General features: G+C 37.7%; 4 protein-coding genes across 4 annotated transcripts; all 4 read left to right on the top strand.

Annotated features, from left to right (window-relative positions):
* Positions 1 to 12677: 12677 nt before the first annotated feature.
* Positions 12678 to 13667, top strand: LOC140536881 (olfactory receptor 1E16-like). Its single transcript, XM_072658946.1, has one exon. The coding sequence runs from the start codon at positions 12678 to 12680 to the stop codon at positions 13665 to 13667; it is 990 nt and encodes a 329-aa protein (XP_072515047.1).
* Positions 13668 to 18082: 4415 nt separating this feature from the next.
* On the top strand, positions 18083 to 19078 carry LOC140537030 (olfactory receptor 2AT4-like). The gene has a single exon (XM_072659178.1). The coding sequence runs from the start codon at positions 18083 to 18085 to the stop codon at positions 19076 to 19078; it is 996 nt and encodes a 331-aa protein (XP_072515279.1).
* A 2351-nt stretch (positions 19079 to 21429) lies between these two features.
* Positions 21430 to 22440, top strand: LOC140536582 (olfactory receptor 1N2-like). Its single transcript, XM_072658464.1, has one exon. The coding sequence runs from the start codon at positions 21448 to 21450 to the stop codon at positions 22438 to 22440; it is 993 nt and encodes a 330-aa protein (XP_072514565.1). The 5' UTR covers positions 21430 to 21447.
* A 2842-nt stretch (positions 22441 to 25282) lies between these two features.
* On the top strand, positions 25283 to 26266 carry LOC140536542 (olfactory receptor 1M1-like). Its single transcript, XM_072658412.1, has one exon. The coding sequence runs from the start codon at positions 25283 to 25285 to the stop codon at positions 26264 to 26266; it is 984 nt and encodes a 327-aa protein (XP_072514513.1).
* The last annotated feature ends 378 nt before the right edge of the window (positions 26267 to 26644 follow it).

The following is a 26644-nucleotide window of genomic DNA, read 5'->3' as shown; positions in this document are numbered from 1 at the left end:
ATTAAATATTATTCCTACTTATTTAAAGTTCATTCTGCATTCCCCTGTATATTTGCTTGCTAACACATGATAAACTAAATCTAACATTGCCAACAATCACGATTAAGCACTAAAAATGTTTAATGTTAAGCACTTGCAATGACCAATAGCTAGTGACATTAACACCATTAACACCATCATTGGCCTCCTAATGTATATGTGTGAGTCCAAAATTTTATTTGTCACATACACAGTACACAGTACAACTAGTAGTAAAATGCTTTGACAAGCGTCTGCTCGCTTGAAACAACAGGATAGAATATAATGTTAAATGTAATAAAAAAGATAATTAAAGTTGATGCAGAGTAGACATAGCCAGAAAAATGCAAGCACAATATTCTCAAGCACAATATTCAATAAAAATAAAAAAAAGCTGCTTCCGCCATCGACAATATTGTTGGACATTACAAATCATGACAGCATATGCCATCTTCCTTTATTCGAATAAAGGTGTGTTTTACCATATACTTTTTTTAGTAAAGTATATGGCAAAAGTTTTTGTAAAGCCAATTATACTATACAAATCATACTCACAATGAAAAAGTCAACAACTGAAAATTGAAAATGTGGTGTAAACATCTGTCCTTCTGCCAGAGTCTGAGATGACTCTATAACAATGTAAAACTCTTTACTATATTACATGATCTCTGACATCAGTGGCAAAATAAGGTTAAATTTAGGTAAAATAGACTCAATATGGTCAAGTATAGAAGGTTGTAATAAGATCTGGTGGAACCGTTTATGGAATTTAGAGCAAGGAAAAAGATCTATAGTAATTGTATTAGACCTGTAGGATTGAGACAGTTGTTGGGTCTAAGGATATGCTTTATTAGTGTTATTAAATAAAAGACAAACTATAATTGTAAAGAGACTCAAACTCCAGAAAAATTGCTAAATCTGTGGAATCAACATTTAAAATTGCATTAGCTTATTTTGATGTCTTAATGATTAGACAGAGTGACAATGCCTCTGACCCTTGACACCCAAACAAAACATCTTCTTGCTAACGCAATGATGTAACTCTGCTAATTAGTTTTCCTGTTGTAATGGCTCCACAGAGAGATTGGTGTGGAGCACCAACAGCACCTGGGAGATTTCTGTCACCAGTCTCTTTGCTCATTAGAGTTGAGCCATGGGTACAAAATAATAGCTGTTGTACACAACTACATTCCCCTGTTTAAATGATACAGTTTATGCAGTGTCATGGGGATGTACATGACATGATGTAAAGTTAAAATAAGTTGAAGTCATGTTGGAGGAAGTAAATGAATATGATTATTTTAAGATTAACAGAGTTATGTGAGAGCCATATGTGATGTATAAAATGTATAAATATATTTGATATATTTGATAAATTCAAAAACACATGATGGCATGTGTATCTATTCAGCAGTCTTTAGTAACATTTTGCTGTCTTGTAGTTCCCTCAGATGTGTGAGGTATACAGTATATATAGGTGAGTTACTCAAATTTTCAATTTATATAGAATACAGTTAATTACCAAGCACTTACTTATAGACTTAAAATATCAAAGGTCATCAAATCATCAAAATAAAATGATAGAAGTTCTATATCCTATATTAAATCTTCAAGATAGGAAAGTAAAAAGAACGTTATTTTTATAGACCACTACAATAGAAGGCTTGTTAATATACACTTATCTTGTCTTTTTCCCCCTTTAATTAATAAGTCATAAACACAGGCTATGTAGCTAAACATACATAAAACAAAATATTGCTGGCACATCCTAATACATCCCAATGTTCCTCTGTCTTTCATAACATTTAATCAAGATAATGAATATGGCATGTCAATTAATTTGGACATCTTAAGTGCTATAACAGCACAGGTTTGTTTTTAGAAGGTCTCAGACCTTGATTAGCAAATCAGGCCTGTTACATGTCACCAATTGTATTTAGAATCTTTCAGCAAAATTCAGTTCCCACACTTTACATGTTAGCTCACTGTTAAACCTTTGAAAATGAGAGTAATAAATGCACACAAGGCAGGAGAAGGCTATAAGGAGAAGAAGATAAGTGTAAGAAAAGAAAAAGAAAATAAGTGTTTTCAGCTTGTGGATTCAGATGTGGCAGAAATGGCAGTTCAGAGGAACAGTTGTGGTCATAATGAGATCTGGAAGACCAAGACAACACTATGAGAGACCTGAACATATGCTGATAAGAAAGGCAAATCAAAGCCCTCATATGACTAACAAGATCCTGCTGAATCAAGAATGGTGATACACCATTTTGCAAAACAATGTTTATAGTAAGAGTCATAGAAAGGACTGCGTTTCAATTTTTGGGTTAGAGTGACATCAGGGACGGACTGGCCATCTAGCACACCGGACCTTTCCCCGGTGGACCGACATGCTATTTGGGCCGACAGTCCAAACACTTTTTTTTCTATACATATATTGGTCTGATTGGGCCATAAAACCAGTAAATCAGTGGCCAAACTGACACAGGGCTGGCCCAATCATATTATGAAACATCTTCTTCTTCTGTGTGCTGGCTTGCAGTGCAATGTAGGATGAGGCGCAGATAAACTGCGAAAGCAAACGCTCAGGTTTTGCCCGCATTAGTTTGTCACGTTTGTCTTGTTTATCCCTCTCCGATATTGCTGCACTCTTGTGTTTTCCCCTTGTTAATTTGAATAAAACGTTATCATGCATCGCACCGTCCCTGCGAGTGTTCACCCGTCCATGTCTAGCTTAGCCAGCATGACAGAATTCTCGGCCTTAAACCCCCGAACAGCGGGGATGGGTGCCCTGAATCTGGCTGCTCGCGCCGAAGGACGAGTCTTGGGGCAGCAGCACCACACTCCGCTGAGTGTGTCTGAGACTGCTGGTCACCTGATGCAGCAACAGGCGGACCAACGGCAGCCAGTCACCCAACTAGTGGGTGACATCCAAGGGCTCACAGAGCCGTTTTTTTCTCCCCGCCACATCCCTAGTCTGTATCCGATGGACATTCCGGATACGTATTCTGGCGATCCGGAGCTTTGCAAGGGGTTCGTATTTCAGTGCTCGGTTTATTTAAGTTGTCAAGGAACCAGCACTGACCAGGCGAAGGTCGCCTTCTTCGTATCCCGTCTCGCCGGAGAAGCTCTGGATTGGGCCAGCGCCACCTGGGAGGAGCTGAGCGTGAAGCCCTTCTCGGAGTACCTGAGGCACTTTAAGACAGTGTTTCAGCATCCCCGAGGGGGGCTTACGCCGGACGACCTGCTGCTGTGGCTGGAGCAGGGTGACAAGTCGGTAGCCCACTATGCGCTGGAGTTCCGCTCCCTTGCTGCACGTAGTGGGTGGAGTCATGCCGCGCTTGTCGCCGTGTTCCGCAACGGGCTGGCTCCCTGTATGCAGCAAGAGTTGGCGTGCCGAGGTGAGGACCTTGAGCTGGACGAGCTCATAGCACTCGCAATCAGGCTCGACCAGCTCTCTCAGCTCCCTCCTCAATCAGGCCCCAGGGTGGCCTGATTGCATGGCGTCCTCAGTGGCGGCCCCTGCTAAGTGGATGATGCACACCGCGGCGGCCTCTGCAAAGTGGATGAGGCCCACCGCGTCGGTTCTGGAGTCTGCGGCCCCTAGGATGGCGGCTACCTGGGGTACTGACCACCATTGGCCCCCGGGTAGGCCGCAACGGCCTCGGACTTTACGTTAAGTTGGTTTTGGTTCTCGTCTGGTTTTTTGTATTTTGATCACGTTCTTGTTCATTGTTTGCACCTCGGTCATGTCTTGTTTTTTTTCTTGGTTTCTAGATCAACCTGTGGATCCTGGGCCCCGGGACGAGGCAACCCCGACGGACTCGCCACCATAGCCTGCGGAGGCGAGGGACCCCCATCCACGCAGTCAGGTGGTGGCTGGGTTCGCATGGGTGCGGGGGCCGGGCGCAGCGCTTCATGGTCTGGGAGGGGTGTGGTTGGCCCCGCACGACGGCGGGTTCTTCACGGGCGTAGCTCGAGTAGGCCGGTCCCTGGGCTCCGTGGTCGCCTCCGGGATGGCCGCCTCTCCACTGGTGCCGTGCCCTCGTGTCTTTGGCTGTCACTCCCGGCACGCCTGGCTGGCGTGGCACTTTCATGGGGATTCATGCTCCGCAGGTTACTGGCCGGCGACCGGGCGTCTCGGATCCGCGGACCACAGGCTTCATGTTCAAGGACTTTTACGTTGACACCCGTTTCCCATTATTAGTTCTGATTTGGGTCACCTGAGAGCTGGGGTACTAAAGGGGAGCAAACGCTAATGGCTGAGAATTACTGGGCCGAGAATTACTAATTATGTTGAATTGAACTAGAATTATGTTGGCCTCACGTTCATGAGACTTCTAGGAGAGTCTACGGGTTTCGGTAGTGTATGCTCTATCGTTCAGTCGCCAGTGAGATTCGGCGTCCGGTTCCTTTGCACTCTAGTCACGTAAGTTTATCAGCGCCTGACGAGCGCGGTTTGGGTTCCTGTATTTGGCTTCCCCCTCCATTAGGGTGGCCCAGCCTCGCGTTGCTCCCTGGCTGCCTACCAGCCTCAGGTGGCCTTCAGGTTTTGCCCGCATTAGTTTGTCACGTTTGTCTTGTTTATCCCTCTCCAATATTGCTGCACTCTTGTGTTTTCCCCTTGTTAATTTGAATGAAACGTTATCATGCATCGCACCGTCCCTGCGAGTGTTCACCCGTCCATGTCTAGCTTAGCCAGCATGACAGAGGTTAGGGACAATGAAAGAAAATCACACTTTTTTTTTCATTTTGTGTAATGTAATGTTATGCCGATGCAGCTTTGTGCCTCTTTACAAGACAATCCAATAATTGTAGGCGTATTTGTAAAGTCACCACTCACCAACATGAAAAGTAAGTCCGCTGGCAGCATTCTGATTTCGTTATTAGACTATTATTTGCTTAACTAGTAGACCCACAACTTTTTAGGCCTGAAGAAATGTGTTTTGGTCCGTTTCTTTGTAGCCTAGGTGGCTAGAGACAAGAAATGTGGTATAAACATTCAATACACATTCAAGTGGCCAAAAAGACTGAAAACTGAAACTGTGTGCGTTATCAAATGTGGTGGGCTGGTCTGATCCAAAATGCCAGGGACGTTTTTTTATTCCAGTCCACCCCTGGGTAACATCAATAACACTCCAAGCAACTCTGAGTTTATTGAAAAGTGAGAGGGTGGCGTTTTAAAAACTCCAAAACACCAGTTCAGTTACATCCATCATTAGAAATATGTGTTAAACATGTATAATATGTATAAATTTGTCTAGAGCAGGACATCCTCACAAACTGAGTCACCATGCAAGAAGAAGATTAGTGAGGTACTCCACCAAGACACCTATGACTACTTTGTAGAAGAACTGCTGATCAGGTTTTTAACTAATCAAAGCATTTTTGGGACAGGGACAAAGATAATTAAATCTCGACTACAGTTCACCCAAAGGCATGTAGGAGACTCCAAGGTCAACTGATTCTTTGGTCTGATGCGTTTTGGGCATCAGCCTGGACACTACCTTTGGCAGACACCAAACACTTCACATCACCACAAACACACCATCCTCACTGTGAAGCATGGTGGTGGCAGTATCAATTTAACCCCAAAGAGCAAGACTAACCTCAAAGAGCAAGATTTACAAGATGACCCAAGAATCTCTTTAAATAAATTAAAGGCCTTCTGCAAAGAATGATCCCAACTACAACAATTAAAAGACTCCTAGCTGGTTGCAAAACACATTAATGTTTTTAGGGTCTGCTGAACTGTGCTTTATGTTTGCTTAGATACCAAGGCATCAGTGCATAATAGTTAAAAGTATATTAACCCTGGCAACCTACATCTATCGGGCCTCATATGAACACGTCTAACCCATTGCCAACTTGCTTACATATCAAGAAAAGTTTCCATATCCTTTCTCCCCAAAGTAATAATGATAAAATCTATTACCACAGGTAAAACATTAGAGTATTGGAGATTTAATCAGTGGCCGTGATTAATCTCAGTGGGGAAGGAAAGCACCTGAGACCACAATTTATTCTGCACTTGAGCACTGCCAGAAAGAGGGACCTGCATACAAATCAAGGCAATATTGTGGCCTACGCACTGCGGAGTGTTCAAGCTCTGGTCAGGTTCTCTTATTGACTTTGCTATTCTGTGTTATCTTGTGTTATATATTTTTTTGCTTATTTTGATTTTTTACATCGTTATCTGGGTATTATACAAATAAGCTTTGAAATATTTGTTTTATTGGATTACTGGACTTCATCCATTAACTATTATTAAAAATGATTGATCCTTATTTAGTTGTGTTAGGTATTGTAAGGTCTATGTGTTGCATCATTTAAGGCACAAAAAAAAAACAATGTCCCAATGACAGGTCTTTGGGAAACATTGACAGTGTGTCTGAGTATCCCTGTGGGAATGAACACACTCTGAGCACATGCAATGTGCCCTTAATTTATTCTCCAAAGATGCCTGACCAGTCTGACAGGAGGCAGTTCCTGAGGGATTGTGCTCACTCAATAAACACGCAACAGTGATGAGACTGTCATAGTTACTCAAAGCAGCTCATGTCTAGTCTTTGAAAAACATTTCTTAATGACAATTCCTTATGGTCTTGTTTAGTTTTAATCACTGTCTCTGTCAATAACACTGACCCAATTAGGTTGCATGTCAAAGCCTGGCAAAGTGTGTTACAGTGCAAGAAGTAATTGAACAGTGACACCAGTACATTGGATGTGACATTAAATAATAAAGACTATAAGGGTTAGGTATAAACTGATAGCTTTATCACAAGTGTAGGTTTAGAGGTTTATAGACAATTTGTTGTCATCTGCTTTGTTATATCACCCAGGTTCAACTGTATTGTCTGTACTCAGAATTAAATGTATACATAGGAAGACTGCATATCTTAATAGCTTAGCTCCCTAATATATCATTAAATTCACTCTCTCTCTGCTCCTGTTCACTCTGTCCCATTGCCCTGTCTTGGTCACTCTATCCCTCCTCTAGATTTAAAAATTTTTACATTATGGTTTGTCCATTTTGATGCCATGATCCCACCACAGATTCTTGGCTCTAAACCATTGCATCTGACACAAGAAACACAGAGCGGAGAGGAATGGGGCCTACTAAGAGTGGTGACTGTACCAGCACAGTGTCACTATAGAAAATTAAGTTTTATGTGTGGTTCACTGACCCATAGTTTTTATATAAGAATTATGTTGACCCCAAGGAACATCTGCCCATCTGGAAAATGCTTGTTATGCCTCATTACCAGTTGAGAGAGAATGGAAATATTCAGATAGAAATAAAGGTAGAAAAAGATGTACGGCAGCATTTCTAAGAAGGTAAGGAGTTCCAGAGGGTGGGGACAGTAGCATTAAATGACCTGCCACCATAGGTGACAGCCTAAACTCTAATCACTAAACTCTCAGCAGAACTTTACAGCTCACATTCTGTTATGAGTAGCCAGTGTAACTGGCAGAGGATATGAGTTATGTGGGCAGATTTCTTTATGGGTAATAAGATTCTCTTAATAGAACTGAATGAACAGGATAGGACAGTAATAGTAAGAGCAACAGTGGAAAGATAAGATAAGATAAGATAAGATAATCCTTTATTAGTCCCGCAGTGGAGAAATCCTCAGTGTCACAGCAGGAAGGGATAGCAAGACACTCAGTTACAAAAATGTAGATAAATAATTTGCACTATATACACAATATAAATAAGAATTTAAAAAAGCAATAATTAAAAAAAAGCAATACTGCGAAAGCAAACGCTGCCAAATGTGCCAAAATTACAGACGTTTAGCAGAGTAGTAGACTAAGCCAAGCCTAGGCTACTTTTTGGCCCTGGAAAAATGTTATGCAGTTTTTATGCAGGTGGTTAGGGACAATGAAAGGAAATCACACTTTTTTTTCATTTTGTGTATTGTCTATGTTATGCCGATGCAGCTTTGTGCCTCTTTACAAGACAATCCAATAATTGTAGGCATATTTGTAAAGTCACCACTCACCAACATGAAAAGTAAGTCCGCTGGCAGCATTTTGATTTCATTATTAGACTATTATTTGCTTAACTAGTAGACCCACACTAAGAAACTTTTTAGGCCTGAAGAAATGTGTTTTGGTCCGTTTCTTTGTAGCCTAGGTGGCTAGAGACAAGAAATGTGGTATAAACATTCAATACACATTCAAGTGGCCAAAAAGACTGAAAACTGAAACTGTGTGCGTTATCAAATGTGGTGGGCTGGTCTGATCCAAAATGCCAGGGACGTTTTTTTATTCCAGTCCACCCCTGGGTAACATCAATAACACTCCAAGCAACTCTGAGTTTATTGAAAAGTGAGAGGGTGGCGTTTTAAAAACTCCAAAACACCAGTTCAGTTACATCCATCATTAGAAATATGTGTTAAACATGTATAATATGTATAAATTTGTCTAGAGCAGGACATCCTCACAAACTGAGTCACCATGCAAGAAGAAGATTAGTGAGGTACTCCACCAAGACACCTATGACTACTTTGTAGAAGAACTGCTGATCAGGTTTTTAACTAATCAAAGCATTTTTGGGACAGGGACAAAGATAATTAAATCTCGACTACAGTTCACCCAAAGGCATGTAGGAGACTCCAAGGTCAACTGATTCTTTGGTCTGATGCGTTTTGGGCATCAGCCTGGACACTACCTTTGGCAGACACCAAACACTTCACATCACCACAAACACACCATCCTCACTGTGAAGCATGGTGGTGGCAGTATCAATTTAACCCCAAAGAGCAAGACTAACCTCAAAGAGCAAGATTTACAAGATGACCCAAGAATCTCTTTAAATAAATTAAAGGCCTACTGCAAAGAATGATCCCAACTACAACAATTAAAAGACTCCTAGCTGGTTGCAAAACACATTAATGTTTTTAGGGTCTGCTGAACTGTGCTTTATGTTTGCTTAGATACCAAGGCATCAGTGCATAATAGTTAAAAGTATATTAACCCTGGCAACCTACATCTATCGGGCCTCATATGAACACGTCTAACCCATTGCCAACTTGCTTACATATCAAGAAAAGTTTCCATATCCTTTCTCCCCAAAGTAATAATGATAAAATCTATTACCACAGGTAAAACATTAGAGTATTGGAGATTTAATCAGTGGCCGTGATTAATCTCAGTGGGGAAGGAAAGCACCTGAGACCACAATTTATTCTGCACTTGAGCACTGCCAGAAAGAGGGACCTGCATACAAATCAAGGCAATATTGTGGCCTACGCACTGCGGAGTGTTCAAGCTCTGGTCAGGTTCTCTTATTGACTTTGCTATTCTGTGTTATCTTGTGTTATATATTTTTTTGCTTATTTTGATTTTCACATCTTTATCTGGGTATTATACAAATAAGCTTTGACATATTTGTTTTATTGGATTACTGGACTTCATCCATTAACTATTATTAAAAATGATTGATCCTTATTTAGTTGTGTTAGGTATTGTAAGGTCTATGTGTTGCATCATTTAAGGCACAAAAAAACAATGTCCCAATGACAGGTATTTGGGAAACATTGACAGTGTGTCTGAGTATCCCTGTGGGAATGAACACACTCTGAGCACATGCAATGTGCCCTTAATTTATTCTCCAAAGATGCCTGACAGACCCAGAGAACCAGTCTGACAGGAGGCAGTTCCTGAGGGATTGTGCTCACTCAATAAACACGCAAAAGTGATGAGACTGTCATAGTTACTCAAAGCAGCTCATGTCTAGTCTTTGAAAAACATTTCTTAATGACAATTCCTTATTGTCTTGTTTAGTTTTAATCACTGTCTCTGTCAATAACACTGACCCAATTTGGTTGCATATCAAAGCCTGGCAAAGTGTGTTACAGTGCAAGAAGTAATTGAACAGTGACACCAGTACATTGGATGTGACAATAAATAATAAAGACTATAAGGGTTAGGTATAAACTGATAGCTTTATCACAAGTGTAGGTTTAGAGGTTTATAGACAATTTGTTGTCATCTGCTTTGATATATCACCCAGGTTCAACTGTATTGTCTTCAGAATTAAATGTATACATAGGAAGACTGCATATCTTAATAGCTTAGCTCCCTAATATATCATTAAATTCACTCTCTCTCTCTGCTCCTGTTCACTCTGTCCCATTGCCCTGTCTTGGTCACTCTATCCCTCCTCTAAAATTTTTACATTATGGTTCGTCCATTTTGATGCCATGATCCCACCACAGATGCTTGGCTCTAAACCATTGCATCTGACACAAGAAACATAGAGCGGAGAGGAATGGGGCCTACTAAGAGTGGTGACTGTACCAGCACAGTGTCACTATAGAAAATTAAGTTTTATGTGTGGTTCACTGACCCATAGTTTTTAAATAAAAATTATGTTGACCCCAAGGAACATCTGCCCATCTGGAAAATGCTTGTTATGCCTCATTACCAGTTGAGAGATAATGAAAATATTCAGATAGAAATAAAGGTAGAAAAAGATGTACGGCAGCATTTCTAAGAAGGTAAGGAGTTCCAGAGGGTGGGGGCAGTTGCATTAAATGACCTGCCACCATAGGTGACAGCCTAAACTCTAATCACTAAACTCTCTGCAGAACTTTACAGCTCACATTCTGTTATGAGTAGCCAGTGTAACTGGCAGAGGATATGAGTTATGTGGGCAGATTTCTTTATGGGTAATAAGATTCTCTCAATAGAACTGAATGAACAGGATAGGACAGTAAAAGTAAGAGCAGCAGTGGAAAGATAAGATAAGATAAGATAAGATAAGATAAGATAAGATAATCCTTTATTAGTCCCACAGTGGGGAAATTCTCAGTGTCACAGCAGGAAGGGATAGCAAGACACTCAGTTACAAAAATGTAGATAAATAATTTGCACTATATACACAATATAAATAAGAATTTAAAAAAGCAATAATTAAAAAAAAGAAAGATATGAATGATTGATTTGATCAAATACTGCACTATGGTCAAGTAGAAGTAGAATATATGCCAAAGCAGATTCAATAGGAAAGATGGAGATCATTAGAGATCATGACAGGAGAAGTCTCTAAAAGGTTATTAGGGTTCAGAAAGTCTTGGAGGCAACAACCCTCTTTAGAACACTTGTGAGAAAAAAGGTAAGACATCTCACCCTTGTTACTACTTAAAAATTATACCAAGAATAGAGCAATGGGAACCAATTAAAAATGGTTAAAAACACACTTTGGTGAAATTGTACAGAAGTGGCTTCCCTCACATAATTTAAATGTACAACATTGGCTATTTCAATGACCTCTATTGAAATGACCCTGACACTAATAAGAGTGGACCACCCAATGTGCGCACAGTCAAACCTCACATTTCTGCTGCCGAAGCAACATCACCGGGCAACCAACACAGAGAGAACAATGCCAATTGTTCAATGGCTAGCAGCATGACTGGGATTTCAACCAGCGACCCTCTAATCATAGTGACAGCATCTCTGGACCACTCTGGGCCCCTGACAGATTTGTTTTGAAATGATTGGATTGAACTTTTAAATGACTTTTCAAGTCATCTTAGGTGATAATATATTTTTTTTTTTTGATTTTCTTCAAAAGTGTATTATTATCACAGAAGAAATTATGCCTAAAATTAGAATCAGGTGCAGCATATCGTCTGCAAACATTAACCAATAAGATTACAGAAGGGACTTTTGTAAGTTGCTCTGGATAAGAGTGTTTGCTAAATGCCTTAAATGTAAATGTAAATTTAAAACAACTGCCAACATGGTCATATCAGGCCATGTTCAGCTCAAAAACAGGCTGCAAAAAACATAAAGTATCCAACCATCCTAATATGCCAAGGGCCCACCGGTAGCTCTTGCCACAGTTGATGTCAAAGTACACACATCATCAGAAACTGTGCAAGTTTCATTTTATGAGAAGTGTGCAAGACAAAAAAACATCCAATTGATTTCTTTATTCATTCAGCTGGTTGTATGTCGTCACTTAACTTTTGCACACGACAGATCTGCACTGTTTTTTTGTACGTATGTCAAAAAAAAATTTTATGCGGTGTCCTACCTTAGTCACACATCCTTTTGTCAAACACTGTCAAACTCAATCATTATGGTTATGGATCTGATGCAATTTTTGATACCTGCCAGGGCCAAATCCCTTGAACAGTACTTAAAGAGAATCTGGGGATCGGAAATAAGGGGATCGGGGATCGGAAATATATCTTCTGATATATTTAGGGCAATAACTTTATTTAAGAGGCTGTATTTAATCTTTGTTAAATGGAACTGGTGCTTAACATGCTAACACTGACGTCAGCAGATCAAAGCCAAATGAGTTGTGTCATAAATAGGTTCCCCAGAGGTGAGGACTGTATAGAGCAAGAAGAGTTTTCTCTACTATAAAAGACTGAACAGCAAGTGAAACAAAGAGCAGTGAGAGAGGTGAGACGAGTTAGTCACTGTCATGCCTTAATAAAGAGTGGATATTATAGACAAGAGTGATGAGGTATTCTAATGCAAGTAATACACAAATACATGAATGCTATATATATGCACATATATGCACTATAATATAGTTGATCTTATATGCTTATCACTTATATGCTTGTCACGTATATGATTATCATTTATATGCTAAGTTTTCTGTGTTTTTCCCCCCTTATGTTTTCAGTATGCCACAAGAAAACAGAAGTGCACTAACCGTTGTAACAGAGTTTTTCATCGTTGGCTTCCCAGGACTTCAGCCTGAGTACTTTAACTTACTGGCTGCATTTTTTTTGGTCATTTATGTGACAACTGTATTGGGGAATTCAGTTTTGGTTCTATCCTTTGCTATTGCACCAAAACTCCAGAAGCCTATGTATATCACTATGTTGAGCCTAGCTCTGTCTGATATCGGATTCAGCACTGTTGCTTTGCCTAAAATAATCTCTCGCTACTGGTTCAACAATGGCTATATTTCATTCTATGTTTGTCTAATACAGAGACAGTTTATCCACTATTTTGGTACCCTGAACTCTTTTATATTGATGACCATGGCTTTAGATCGTTATCTGGCCATCTGTTTCCCACTCCGATACCCTTCACTCATGACCAACAGAACTATGAGCCTTCTATCTGGGCTTTCTTGGGTGTCAGCAATGATCCCTCCTAGTATTAGTACTATCCAGACTGGAAGGATGGTCTTTTGTGGTTCCAATTTAATTATTCAGTGCTACTGTGACTCTGTGTCTATGAACAGTTTAGCTTGTGGAGATGTTAACTTACAGAAGTATATTTCAACTACAGTGGCTTCAATTGTACTTCTTTTACCTTTTTCTTTTATAATTTTCTCCTACATCAGCATTGGGTCATCTGTTATCAGAACAGCTAATAATCAGGCCAGGCTAAAAGCCTTCTCTACCTGTGCCACACAGTTGTGTATCATTGGTATATATTTTATTCCTCGCCTCTTTGTGTATTTTATACCTTATATGCCCAACTTTAACATGAATATAGATCAAAAACTTGCTGTCACCATGTTTTATGGATTTTTTCCACCACTTGTAAACCCATTCATATATTACTTTAGAACCAAAGAAATTCGTCTTCTGCTGTTTAAATGGTGCACTCATAAAAATGGAATAAGCCAGGAAATTAATGTTGTGGCTATTTCGAAATAAAATGTATAAAATACATACATAAAACACATTTGTGATTTAAAAATAAACAAGAGTCTAATAATAAATGATTTATATTTGTTCAGTTTTGCAATAAATATGTATAGCGCATCATCACTATGTAGGCCTTTGTGGAGGTGATGTGTATTTTGTTGTAGTAATTCATTATAAGGAATGCATTTAATAGCTCTAATGTATTTGTCTTTGTATATACATATCATCTCATCTACAAAGACATTACTTTTATCTCCTTATTACTTTTTAAACAACAATGCATCTGGAACAAGATGAAATCATAGTTTTACTGCAGTTTGTGGTCTGCTGAAAATTGATGATAATATAATAACATAAGTCTGTCACAATACTATCAACCCAGGAGAAATTACAGTTTTTGAAAGTTTTGCACGTATTCATTTTTTTGTATTGAAACAATACCAGGTTATCTCTGTCTGATTGTAGTTTTAATAAAACATTTATTGTGTGAGTTGTCTGATCTGTAAATCAGTAAACCAGTAAATCAGTCAAACTGTTTGTCAGTTACTTCTTTTTTAATTGTCATTGTATTTACTATCTGAGAAATTGTTAATTACACTATATATCTAAAAGGTTTATGGACACCTGCTTCTTCAGATATGCTTTTGAAATCAAGGGTAATAATAGGGAGCTTGTTTTCCCTTTGCTCCAGTAACAGCATCTATTTTTCTTAAACTAGATATTTTAACATTGCTGTGAGGATTTGATGCCATTTGGCCATGAGAGCTTTAGTGATGTCAGGTACTGGTAATGTTATAATGTCTGGAAAAATAAGTTCCACTGCTCCATAGCCCAATACTGTGGGGCTTTATAAAGGTTGTGTTCCTGTTATATTGGCAATGATTTGGTGATTATTATTATTATTATTATTATTATTATTATTAATACTTTATTTACATAGAGCATTTCATACATGAAGGACGCAGGCCAAAGTGCTTTACAGTACAAAGAGAAGGAATAAAGAGGAAAAAAATAGATGTTAAAAAGGAGTAATAGACAGGACAGACCACTCAAACAAAATAAATATAAAAGGGGAAAATCATATTAATATTTATTAAATAATAATAGAACTGTAATTAAACAGAATGGATAAAAAAGGTTAATGAAGTTGCACATTAAACATCCTGTTAAAATAAGAAAATGTTTTTAGTAACCATTTAAAAATGTCCACTGAGCCACTTCTCTAATACTTTTTGGTTATATGTTCCACTGTTTTAGGGCATAGGTAATGAAGGCTGCTTCACCAGTTCTATTATGGGGGACTTGTATTAGGCTTGCTGTAGAGTACCTGAGGGCTCGCAAAGTGACATAGAACCACACCAATCCTGGGTCCATTACTACTTACTCTTATATGCTGCCACCAGGCTAAATAATCCATAAGCATGGTATTGATGTTCATTGCTTTATTTATCAGCTAAACTAAACAAGGACCTTACAAATAATAAATGTAAAAATGCTAACATTGTCCTATTCTCTTGCCCCCTGCACTGGTTACCAGATAAATTACAGATAAGGAAATTAGCTACATGCTTATGGCCTAATTTCTTCATTTTTTTCTGTTCTTTTACTAATTACTGACTTTGTAAAGCTGCATTGTGACAACAACAGTTGTAAAAAGCGCTATACAAATAGATTTGACTTGACTTGACTTGACTAATATGCTACATGCAATCAACAGTGTGCATAGGTTTGTGCGTTCTAGCTCATCCCTCGATCAGGCTGGGGAGCTACTAGTTTATTCTTGGTGTCAATTGAAGAAGGTGACAGATGTGAAATTATGCATTTAAGGTCTTTCACAATATCTCAGAGTGCTCAGTTAAGCTTTAGACTGTCCCTGCAATGTAAGGAGTGGTGAGGGGTGTCCTCAGGAGTGGACTCTGACAGAGAAGTGGTCAAAATTATCACTCTGTCTGAAGGCTGCACTAGAATTTAGCATAATTGGAACCTGTTTGTAGCAGCAAACCATTAACTTTTGTTAATGCACTCTCTGTTTTAATTAAAAGTTGTTAAGCTGGTTGAATACTACTTTTTCTAATATCTTGCTCATGAAGTGTATGTTCAATATAGGGCTGTTATTGCTAAACACATTGTGGAAACCATAGTAAGCCCAGGAAACCATAGTAAATGAGGAATAAAAGATTAATTTAAAAAAATTGTTAACTGATGGCAATTCTAGTCTGTAACAAATTCTTTGACTCTTGAAACATTGCACTAACAAACCCATTGTGCTCTTCAAAGCGGCTGTATGATGATCGAAAAAATGCAGATGATTGATTTCTACAAAGCAGCACAAGGTTATAAAAGGTGCTTCTAGTGATTGTCTCATTTTTTACCCCTTTATTGGCTATTTTCACCCCTTTGACTACTATTCACCATTACCACCATTCACAAGCTGACACTTCATTCACATGGGCTTTATGTGGTGTAGGTTTCCTTAAATAAGTAACAACAGAAGTCAACAGAACTCTGGGTTACAACAAGCTGCGATAAAATGCATTCAAAATCTTATGGCTTTGCCATAATGTCCAATTATGGACATACTTTTTTTATAGTATAAACAAATTATGAGCAAAACAATATTCATTTTTTGCAGTATGTGTATTGCATGTTTTTCAGTATGATGTTTGTTTACCAAAATATATTATTACATGGTGTAAACATACTCTACATTTTTCTGACAATCAGGTTTTCTTATGTCCTGTTTTAAGGGGCAGTGGTTAGAGCACCGGGCTATTGATGCCAGAGTTGTTGGTTTGATACTGGGGCTCAGCAAGATGCCACTGTTGGCATCTTCACCCTCTCTGCTCCCTGGGTGCTGCAGCAATGGCTGCCCACCGATCCGGGCACATGTGCTTATTGTCACTGTGTGTGTTTGATCACTGATGTGTGTGCTCACTGCACGGCTGTGTTAAACGCTGAGAGCAAATTCCATCACAAATGGTGAATATAGTTGTCTAGTCTTGTCAAAAAATATATTTCAAAAAGTGTGACAGTAGTATAACAGTTCTAAAATTACCTCAGGCATACATAAATGTGTGGGGGAATAGAGTATGCTGTGCCAGCAGTTATTCACAGGATTCCAATAGATTTTTAATGTCTGGCCACCCAGCCCGACCTGCTGGAAGATTGCCCGCTGAGGTCCCCTCTACCTGCGTCAAACCAGCTGCCACCTACCAGTCCGGCCAGCGGGCCGCCCCACCCGCCACCACCCATGGCGAACCGGCGGCTCTCCCGCCTGCCGCTGCTGCCTGTTGGTTGGCCGTGTTGAAACCTAGATGGACTCGTGGCTGTCTGCCACTATTAATATCACCACTATTAACTTTCTGTTGTATCTGGTTTGGTAATTTTTATCATTAATGTTTAAATAGTTCTGACCAGAAGAGGATGGGTCCCCCTTGTGAGTCTTGGTTCCTCCCAAGGTTTCTTCCTCCAGCTCTGAGGGAGTTTTTCCTTGCCACTGTCGCCGTTGGCTTGCTCACGGTGGTCTTTGATCCTTCATGTTATTTCTTCTTTCTTCTCTGTCTCTGTCCTTTATTAAGTACTAATTATGTAAAGCTGCTTTGTGACGACAACATTTGTAAAAAGCGCTATACAAATAAATCTGACTTGACTTGACTTGACTTTCAAATAAATTCTAGCAGTCACATAAAAACCTTGTTTCTTTAAAATGGCAACAGGAAAAACTTTCATAACTCTCAAAGGAGGTCAATTGAAAAGACCCTGATGAAACAACTGATGCACTGCTATATGGTTCGTCTTCACATCCTATATAAGACTGGAGAGGAAGAACATATGAAAGTGCAGCAACAGAAGGTAGGTACAGATCCATATCCTTCTCTGAGTACAGATAAGGATAAGGTGATCATTCAGTTGCTCTCTACACATGACAATTAATAATTGTGAAAATTTCATACTTTCTATGCTACCGTTGCTTGAGAACATATTTACTTTTTGTTACAGACTCTCCAAGACAAGGGCATAAAAAGAGATTAAAGTCAAGCAAGTGGATGGAGAGGTATATCTTCTTTCTGTGCAGTTTATACATAATTAACATTTTTTTCTGTTTGTGTTAACAATAAAAATGCAATACATTTAATATAGATATAATGTAGTTTGAATGTAATAGACTACTGGCACTGACCTTATTATGATTTTGTCATCACTATGTTTTGTGACAGTATCATCAGGAAAATGTTTTACATCACAAATCGATATGTATTAACACTTTTAAATAGGTTTTAAATTTCAACTCAGCTTAATAGCTTAATAGACAACACATAATATAGCTTAATCTACTAAATCTATATAACAAATGTGCATGCATATGTTCTGGTGAAGCAGTGCATTTTGTGTAAGAAAATGACATGATTACTTCTGTTTTCAGCATGTTAGCTAAAAACCAGACAGCCATTTCGGTTGTGACAGAGTTTTTCATTGTGGGATTCCTTGGACTACGGACAGAATACTACAACCTGGTTGCTGCAGTTTTCTTGGGGATCTATGTAACTGTGGTTGTGGGTAATTCAGTGTTTGTACTGATGTTTGTGATTGAACCAAGCCTGCAAAAGCCCATGTATATCATCATGATCAATTTAGCGCTGGCAGATATTGGATTTTGCACTGTTGTTCTGCCTAAAATAATTGTCCGTTACTTGTTTAATAAAGGGTCAGTTTCTTTCCATGTTTGCATGCTGCAGAGACTGCTTATCCACTATTTTACAAACGTAAACTTTCTTGTTATGACGACCATGGCTTTAGATCGATATCTGGCTATCTGCTTCCCCCTCAGATATCCTGTGCTAATGACCAATCGAACTATGATCTTATTAACAGGATTTTCATGGACAATTTCCATGATTATCCCTGCCATTATTACAATACAGACATCACAGATGCCATTCTGTGGACCAAACCGTATTATTCATTGCTACTGTGAAACAATGTCTTTATATAATCTAGTTTGCGCTGATGTCAGCTTCCAGAGCTATATTTTCACCTGTTTAGTTATGTGTGTGATTGCCCTAACTCTCATTGTCATCATTTTCTTTTACATCAACATTGTGGTGTGTGTGGTTAGAACAGCAAATAATCAAAGCAGAGTGAAAGCCTTCTCTACCTGTGCCACACAGCTATGCATTATCTGCATCCATTACGTACCTCGTTTCTTTGTTTTCACAATGCCTTATCTACCCAATGTGAAATTTGATATCAATGAAAGAATTGCATTTACGTTGTTTTATTGGTTATTCCCACCATTAGTAAACCCATTCATGTACTTTTTCAGGTCCAAAGAAATACAAAAACTGTTTCTGAAATGGTGCACTAGTACACAGAAAAATGGAAGGGGCCATAAAATCAATATTGTATCTGTGTCTAAATAAGACAGAAATTCTTACAATTTACTCATTAGTTTCATTTTATGTATCTAAACCAACATTTCAAGTCAATTAAACCATAGGGCTCGTAACAGTTTTTTCATTTAGTTTATCAAATTATTTTGGTTATGTAAGATTACCACTTTTTTATATCATACTAAATTTAGTTGTACATGAATGCGTTTACATGTAAAGCATGCAATATAATTTTACATATGGTTCTTATTTATACCTGTACTTGTAATGTGGACTGACTGATTATTGTAAGCATTGTTAATCACATAAGATAGATTAGATTACTTTTTGTGAGCTATGCGCAATACAACATGTGCAAAAAAGTAGTTTATTTTTGTAAGTCTAGCTTTATGTAATTTATATGCCAACTTTTTAAAATTACTGTCTGAATGGAACTGGTCTGTTTATTGCTGTGGACATAGTCTTCAAAAAGCCTTTTAGCAAGCACTATACAAGTTGAACCTGTTTTTACATGAGGGTTACTGCTTAATCCTTATAGTATAATATGAGTTCATAACAGCACATTCGAATGCTTGTCTGTATATATTCACTGCGAAATATCTGTCAAATAAAGACGGAAATCTTTCAAATCTGTCAAATAAAGCACTCAGTTCTTTATATTATAACTGTAGCAAAGTGCTACACCAAGAGTGTAAGTTAGCATGAAGAAGCTGGCTTCTTTTTCATATTAACCGTTCCACCTTGAAGTAGAATTATGGAGAACTAGTATTTCTTGCTCCTGGACTCACACTACACTCAGGAAGTGGAATTTTACTAAAATTATATACTGCAGAAGCATATGTACTCTCGCAGCTGAGTAATAGTACTGTTTTTTTTACACAAATATGACTTGGCCTATGCAGTGTCACGCAGTTCTGACGCGTATTATAAGCATCAGGAAGCTGCTAATATGCTAAAATTCCAGCAGGACAGTAGAATTCAGAAAACAGATTTCAGTTAAAATATGTACAGTATGACACTAATTACATAAAGAAAGATGTTACCTACACCTACCCGTGAATGAATTATTAGTGTCTTAGCCTGAGCTTAAATGTTAATGTGTTAGCCTTGCCATAACATAATGTAAAAAAGACATTAGTCAACAACAGCTATTTTTTTATTGCAAAATTTTAAATTCTGACGAAAAATATAATTTTACAATACTTTTCTTTGAATATCTTCATTTATTCATATCTGCACGTTTTGTCATTTATGTTACCAACAGAAAATGATATCCCAATACCATGTGACCAGCATCACATGATGTAATTTTCCTCTGTGGTGGGCATATTGAACGCGCTGTGGGAAAGGTCTTCTTATTTGTTTTCAATATTTCGACTATAATAGCATGTTGTCACATGTATACGAATTGACTATTAACTATATTACAAACATTGTTATAAGTTATAGGTAACTTCTACTGAAGTTATGGGACAAAATAGGGAAATTATCAATTATGTTTCCTGTCAACTAAGTTACCCAGTTGTCTACATCATTAGTCATCATTATCACATTATTATCATTATCAGTCTGCGTATGTTTCAAGATGGGCACACTTGTATTCAAATGGGCATGCTTTAATTTTCTGGATACTGATCCTTCAAGAAAGACAGCAGATCCCAGTGAAAGCAGCGGCAGAGTATGAGTGAGACAAAAAAAATGCACAGAAAAAAACAAACGAAAAACACAACTGCTCAAATGATGCAAAGAAATGATTTTAATAATTATAAGGCAAAGAAGTTATTATTTAAATTTAAACAACACAGTACAAATATTTGAACTTCAAGAGCATTTAAGAATCAATATGGTGAAATAACACTGACTGCCAATCACAGCTTTCATGTCTTGGCAGGCTCTCCACTAGTCTTTCACATTGCTGTTGGGTGACTTTTTGCCATTCATAGTCTGCAAATTCAGGTAACTCAGCTTTGTTTGATGAAATGCCTGGAATAAAATGGCTGTCATACACATAGAGATGCACATTTAAGAACAGAAAATTGTGGTCATACATTAAGTAGTTATGCTGTAATTTAAAATGTAAACTTCATAGACTGTTCTGTCTTACATTTAAATGTAACTTGTTTTTTTTTTGTTATTTGTGAAAAAAAGAGTCGAATAATGTACAACCTTGTCTCTATGGGTTTATGTTTTGGAGGTGTGCACTCAAAGTATGATGTGACGTAAACATAGGTCAGTAATAAATGTGTTTGATCTCCCATAAAATTCTATTTACAGTTGCAGAAGGTATTGCATCCCAAGCATTGTTGTTGTTTGACATCTTGTTCTCTTGTTACATATGTTTTATTAGATCGTATTACGATTCTCTCTTACAGTTTATACAGGGCCGATTTCCTACTAATATGACTTCTATTGTGTCCCATGACAATGCAACATTCATTCGCCCCTCCACATTTTACATCAATGGATTTTACAACGTGCCACATGCAAAATATTATTATATATTCATGTGCTTTGTGTATGCTGTGACTGTTCTGGGGAATTCTTTTATAATGGGCACCATTTACCTGGCTCGTACTCTCCACACAGCAAAGTATATAGCTGTCTTCAATTTGGCTGTGTCTGATCTGTGTGGAAGCTCTGCTCTTATCCCGAGGTATGCAGATATGTTTCTGTTTGAGAAGCAGTACATATCTTATGCAGACTGTCTTGCAAGCATGTTTTTTGTTTTTCTCTTTATGGCCATGCAGTCTCTTACTCTGTTAGTTCTGGCCTTTGACAGGGTAATTGCTATATGTTTTCCTCTGCGGTATCATGCTATCGTCACCAAAACTACAATGGCAAGGATCATTGGGGTTATGTGGGTTTTCTCTGTGTGTGTTACTGCTCTTCTTGTTGCTCTGATTACCAGACTGTCTTTTTGTGGCTCTACAACAGTTGACAGCTATTTCTGTGATCACGGGCCGGTATATAGACTAGCCTGTAATGATAAATCTCCTAATTACACAATGGGCAATGTTTGTATTATCATTGTACTATGCATTCCATTGTTACTAATAGCATTCTCATATGTTTGTATTGGTTGTTCATTGTTTAAGATCTCACATGGTGTTCAGCGAATCAAAGCAATGAAAACATGCACTTCCCACCTTATATTAGTGGCTATGTTTTATCTACCAATCACTAGCATTTATATTGTTGCTCTTTCAACATACTTACATCCAAATATTAGAATAATCAACTCTGTCTTAACACAAACTATTCCGCCCATGTTGAACCCCATCATATATACTCTGAAAACAGAGGAGGTATTACAGTCTATTAAAGTACTCCACAAACGAATCAAGGTAAACTCTGCAAAGGAAAAGTCTTTGAAAAGAAATGTGAAGAATTAAAATGTGTCTGTAATAACTGTAGTTTGATGAAGGTTTTTCTTTTTGTAAACTGGTAAAAATCACAGTGAATCACAGTTTATTATGTAGACTTTGTTGTTATATTATTATTAATAAAATCATCTAAACTGCATTCTGTGCAGCATCATTTTAGTTTACATCAAAATCTTACATTACAAAATCTGAGACAACCAAAGAATCTTTAAATAAATGTCTTTACACAGCCTAAATACAGTGCTCTGAGCACTCATGGTTGTTCTTGTCCTTCAAGTACACATAACAGATCCATAGCAGGGGTGGACACCAGTGCAAGGAACATGTTTGAAAACATGAAACAACTACTGGGTACCAGAGTCAAACATTACATTTTCCCTAAATAAAATCCATGACAGGCACCAGAGAACCAATAGTTTAATACTGTGGTAAAATACCAGAAATACCAGAAAAAGAAAGTCAAACAGAAACATTGAGAGACTATGCTAGTAGATACATGCAAACAAAAAGACAGAAATAAGATAAAGAAACAGGACACTCAGAAATTACATTGTTTACAACAGGGAAGGGTCCTGCCCAATTACAAATTTTCTTATGCCTTGAGAGAGTTAAGTCTTGATCTGATTCTTACTGTGAAATGCCTTGTTTTCTTTATGCTAGTTTCTTTATGCTAATATGAATGTACTTTGTTACTGTGTTTAAGTAAACAATTTATCTTTTTATGTTGCTTTTACTCACTAAAGAAAATATATACATTTACACTACACTTTTCACTATATTTTTAAAACAGACTCTTTACTTTAAATGTTATGCTATTTCATATATCAGGTAATATCTCATCAGGCACTTAATGAAGCACTAATTTTTTAGCAAATTGGAATCCTGTAAAACATCTTGTTTGTTTGAATGGCAAATGGAGGTGAGCTTTAGTACTGTTATCATTTGTGAAATTATCTTCAAAACAATCATTTAACAATGTTTTGTATTGATCCCTTACTGTTGTTAAATGGCACTTTACCAAAATAGCCATATGTTTTCTTATGCCTCCACCTTTATATAGAAAAGGACATTGTTGTCATTCATCTTGTGACTGTAGTGTGTATCCAAGATTGCACTGCCAGAAAAATTAAAATATTACGCATTAATGTGAGTCTTGGTTCCTCCCAAGGTTTCTTCCTCCAGCTCTGTGGAAGTTTTTCCTTGCCACTGTCGCCGTTGGCTTACTCACTGGGGGTCTTTGATCCATCATGTCTTACATTATTTTTTCTTTCTTCTTTGTCTCTGTCTTTTATTAATCACTATTCATGTAAAGCTGCTTTGTGACAACAGTTGTAAAAAAATTGCTATAAAAAAATCTGACGACTTGACTTGACTAACTTGACAGTAGGTTATAACAATCACATTTAGTCTGCTGTTTTCTTGGATGAGAAATCACTATTACTTCAGTAATAACCTGGTAGCAAAGAAGAAACAAGCCCTGCTGGCTGGAAATACAATTTTAATTTTCTGCATCACTTGTTGATCATGTGTTCAAAGAAAACACCAGGCTAACTTACTGATTAATCACAACTTTCCAATGATGGACTAAATGTTGCCAAACAAAATATTAGAATCATGCTCTTTGCCCTGCCTCATTGCTCACACAGGCTCCAACCTTTCACCAGAACTGTTTATATGCAGCTAAAGAGGAACACAATAACATTGTCTGATTCCTGCATTAGGAACAACCCAAGAAAACTATGACAATTTATGTCATATCTGGCATTGTGGCAATTGCATATTCTCTGGCTGCAAACCCACTGCAAATCCACTGGGTGGCTTTCAGGTGACAGGGGTTCAACAACCCCGACATGCCATGTCCCAGCACCAACCCAGCCCTGTCAAATAGCACCACTTCACCCTTGCCCACCAATGCCAGCTCTAGCCACAAAGTAGCTGCAGAGGGCATTTGTCTCTGTTTCCCCACAAATAAATAAAAAAACTGCTTAATGACACATTAGTTATGGGGGTACTGGAAGTACAAATGCAGGTACACCACAATCTTTTTCCTGATGAAACAAAGGGGAACAATTAAAAACTGCAGAAGATAAAAGACTATTACAAAAAGAAACATTTGACAACTCATTAGATTAATATGTGTCTTGTTTGTATGGAGCCAAACTGCTTCTGACAATGTCTCTGATTAGAAAAGGTTGAGCTCACGTAACTTAGAGCCTAAAGGAAATAATTTATTTTTTAGCAGTTTTGTTTGATCTTTTTTATTTGAAATGTTTTATTTAAAACACAACAACTTCCAGCTGTTGTAATTGGACTGTTTTATTGAGTCCTACTCCAATCCTGGATTTGACCCAGCAATTAAGTTCAATGATATATCAAGATTTAGAATTTAATCTTAAGATTTAGATAATAATTTCATATTATATATATTCATTTATATATTCATATCGAGACATAGTTCTTTCATTTGGTATGCAATTTGTAACATTGTGGACTACTGATCCCACAATATGTAGACAGATGCCCCACTCTCCCCTATTTCTGTCAAGTTCAGCATACTACTTGGCCTATGGAGAATTCAGGGGGTGTGCTTTTGAGGATGACATAAACATAGCTCAGATATTAATACGTTTGAGCTCTACTAAAACTCAGCTTCAGCATCAAAAGGTATCAAACTACTCTGGATCATACTGAATGACCTTTATTCCTGATTATTTGTGCTCAAGACTTTAATTATTTAATTGTGTTAGTAAATCACATAATTATATTGATTATTTGAATTGTGATGAGAAGCAGTTTAAAGTTTTACAACTATTGTTTCTTGCAGTTTATTTAAGACCAGTTTCCTGCCAACATGACTTCTGTCATGTCCCTTGAAAATGCAACATTTATTCGTCCCTCCACATTTTACATCAGTGGATTTTACAACATGCCACATGCAAAGTATTACTATATCTTTATGTGCTTTATTTATGCTGTGACGGTTCTGGGGAATTCTTTTATAATGGGCACTATTTACCTGGCTCGTACTCTCCACACAGCAAAGTATATAGCTGTCTTCAACTTGGCCTTGTCTGATCTATGTGGAAGCACTGCTCTTATTCCTAAGTATGCAGATATGTTGCTGGTTGAGAACCAGTACATATCTTATGGAGACTGTCTGGCAAGCATGTTTTTTGTTTTTACCTTTTTGATTCTGCAGTCTCTTACTCTGCTTGCTTTAGCCTTTGACAGGGTCATTGCTATATGTTATCCTCTGAGGTATCAAGCTATCGTGACCAAAACTACAATGACTGTGATCATTGGTGTTATGTGGGTTTTCTCTCTGTCTTTTATGGCTGTTGTTGTAGCCTTGATCACTAGACTGTCTTTTTGTAGATCTACCACAATTGACAGCTATTTCTGTGATCATGGTCCCATCTTTAGACTTGCTTGTAATGATAATTCCCCTAATCGCATAATGGCCTATTTCTACACTGCTGTTGTGCTTGGCATTCCATTATTATTTATAACATTCTCATATGTTTGCATTGGTTTTGCATTGCTGAAGATCTCACATGGTGGTGAGCGAATGAAAGCTATGAAAACATGCACTTCTCATCTTATTTTAGTGACTATGTTTTATCTGCCAATCACCAGCACTTACATCACTGCTCTTACAACATACATTCATCCAAATGCTAGAATAATCAACTCTGTCCTAACACAAACAATTCCCCCTATGTTAAACCCCATCATTTATACTCTGAAAACAGAGGAGGTACTGCAGTCTATTAAAGTTCTTTACAAGCGAATCAAAGTTAATTTTGCAATGGAAAAACATTGTGAACTGCAATGATAAAAATAACAAGCAGAGAATCCACCAATATTTGTTTTATATTGTTGAAAAGCTTAAATGCAATGCCTTGATTCCACTGTAACTACTTTTTATTTATTTTTTATTTATTTCAGTTTAATAGTCTCTAATTTATTGGATAAATGTATGAGAACAATTTGATTAACTTTATAGTTTCTTCTGTAAAATGTATGTCTTTACTTCATATGATAAACAATTAAGAATTATAATTGCAGACTGAATTGTTTGTAACATCCTTTTGAACTGTAAACACATTCACACTGTCACAGTCACACAGCTATGCTATTTAAGACATGTGTTCTAGAAAAGAAAAAAACTATTAGAAGAATAAGTAATATATAAATAAAAACAAGTACAATT

The sequence above is a fragment of the Salminus brasiliensis genome, chromosome 16 (assembly GCF_030463535.1).
Source record: "Salminus brasiliensis chromosome 16, fSalBra1.hap2, whole genome shotgun sequence".
Classification (NCBI taxonomy): Eukaryota; Metazoa; Chordata; class Actinopteri; order Characiformes; family Bryconidae; genus Salminus; species Salminus brasiliensis.
The sequence above is the reverse complement of the archived record's forward strand: the minus strand, read 5'-3'. Positions and strand labels throughout refer to the sequence as shown.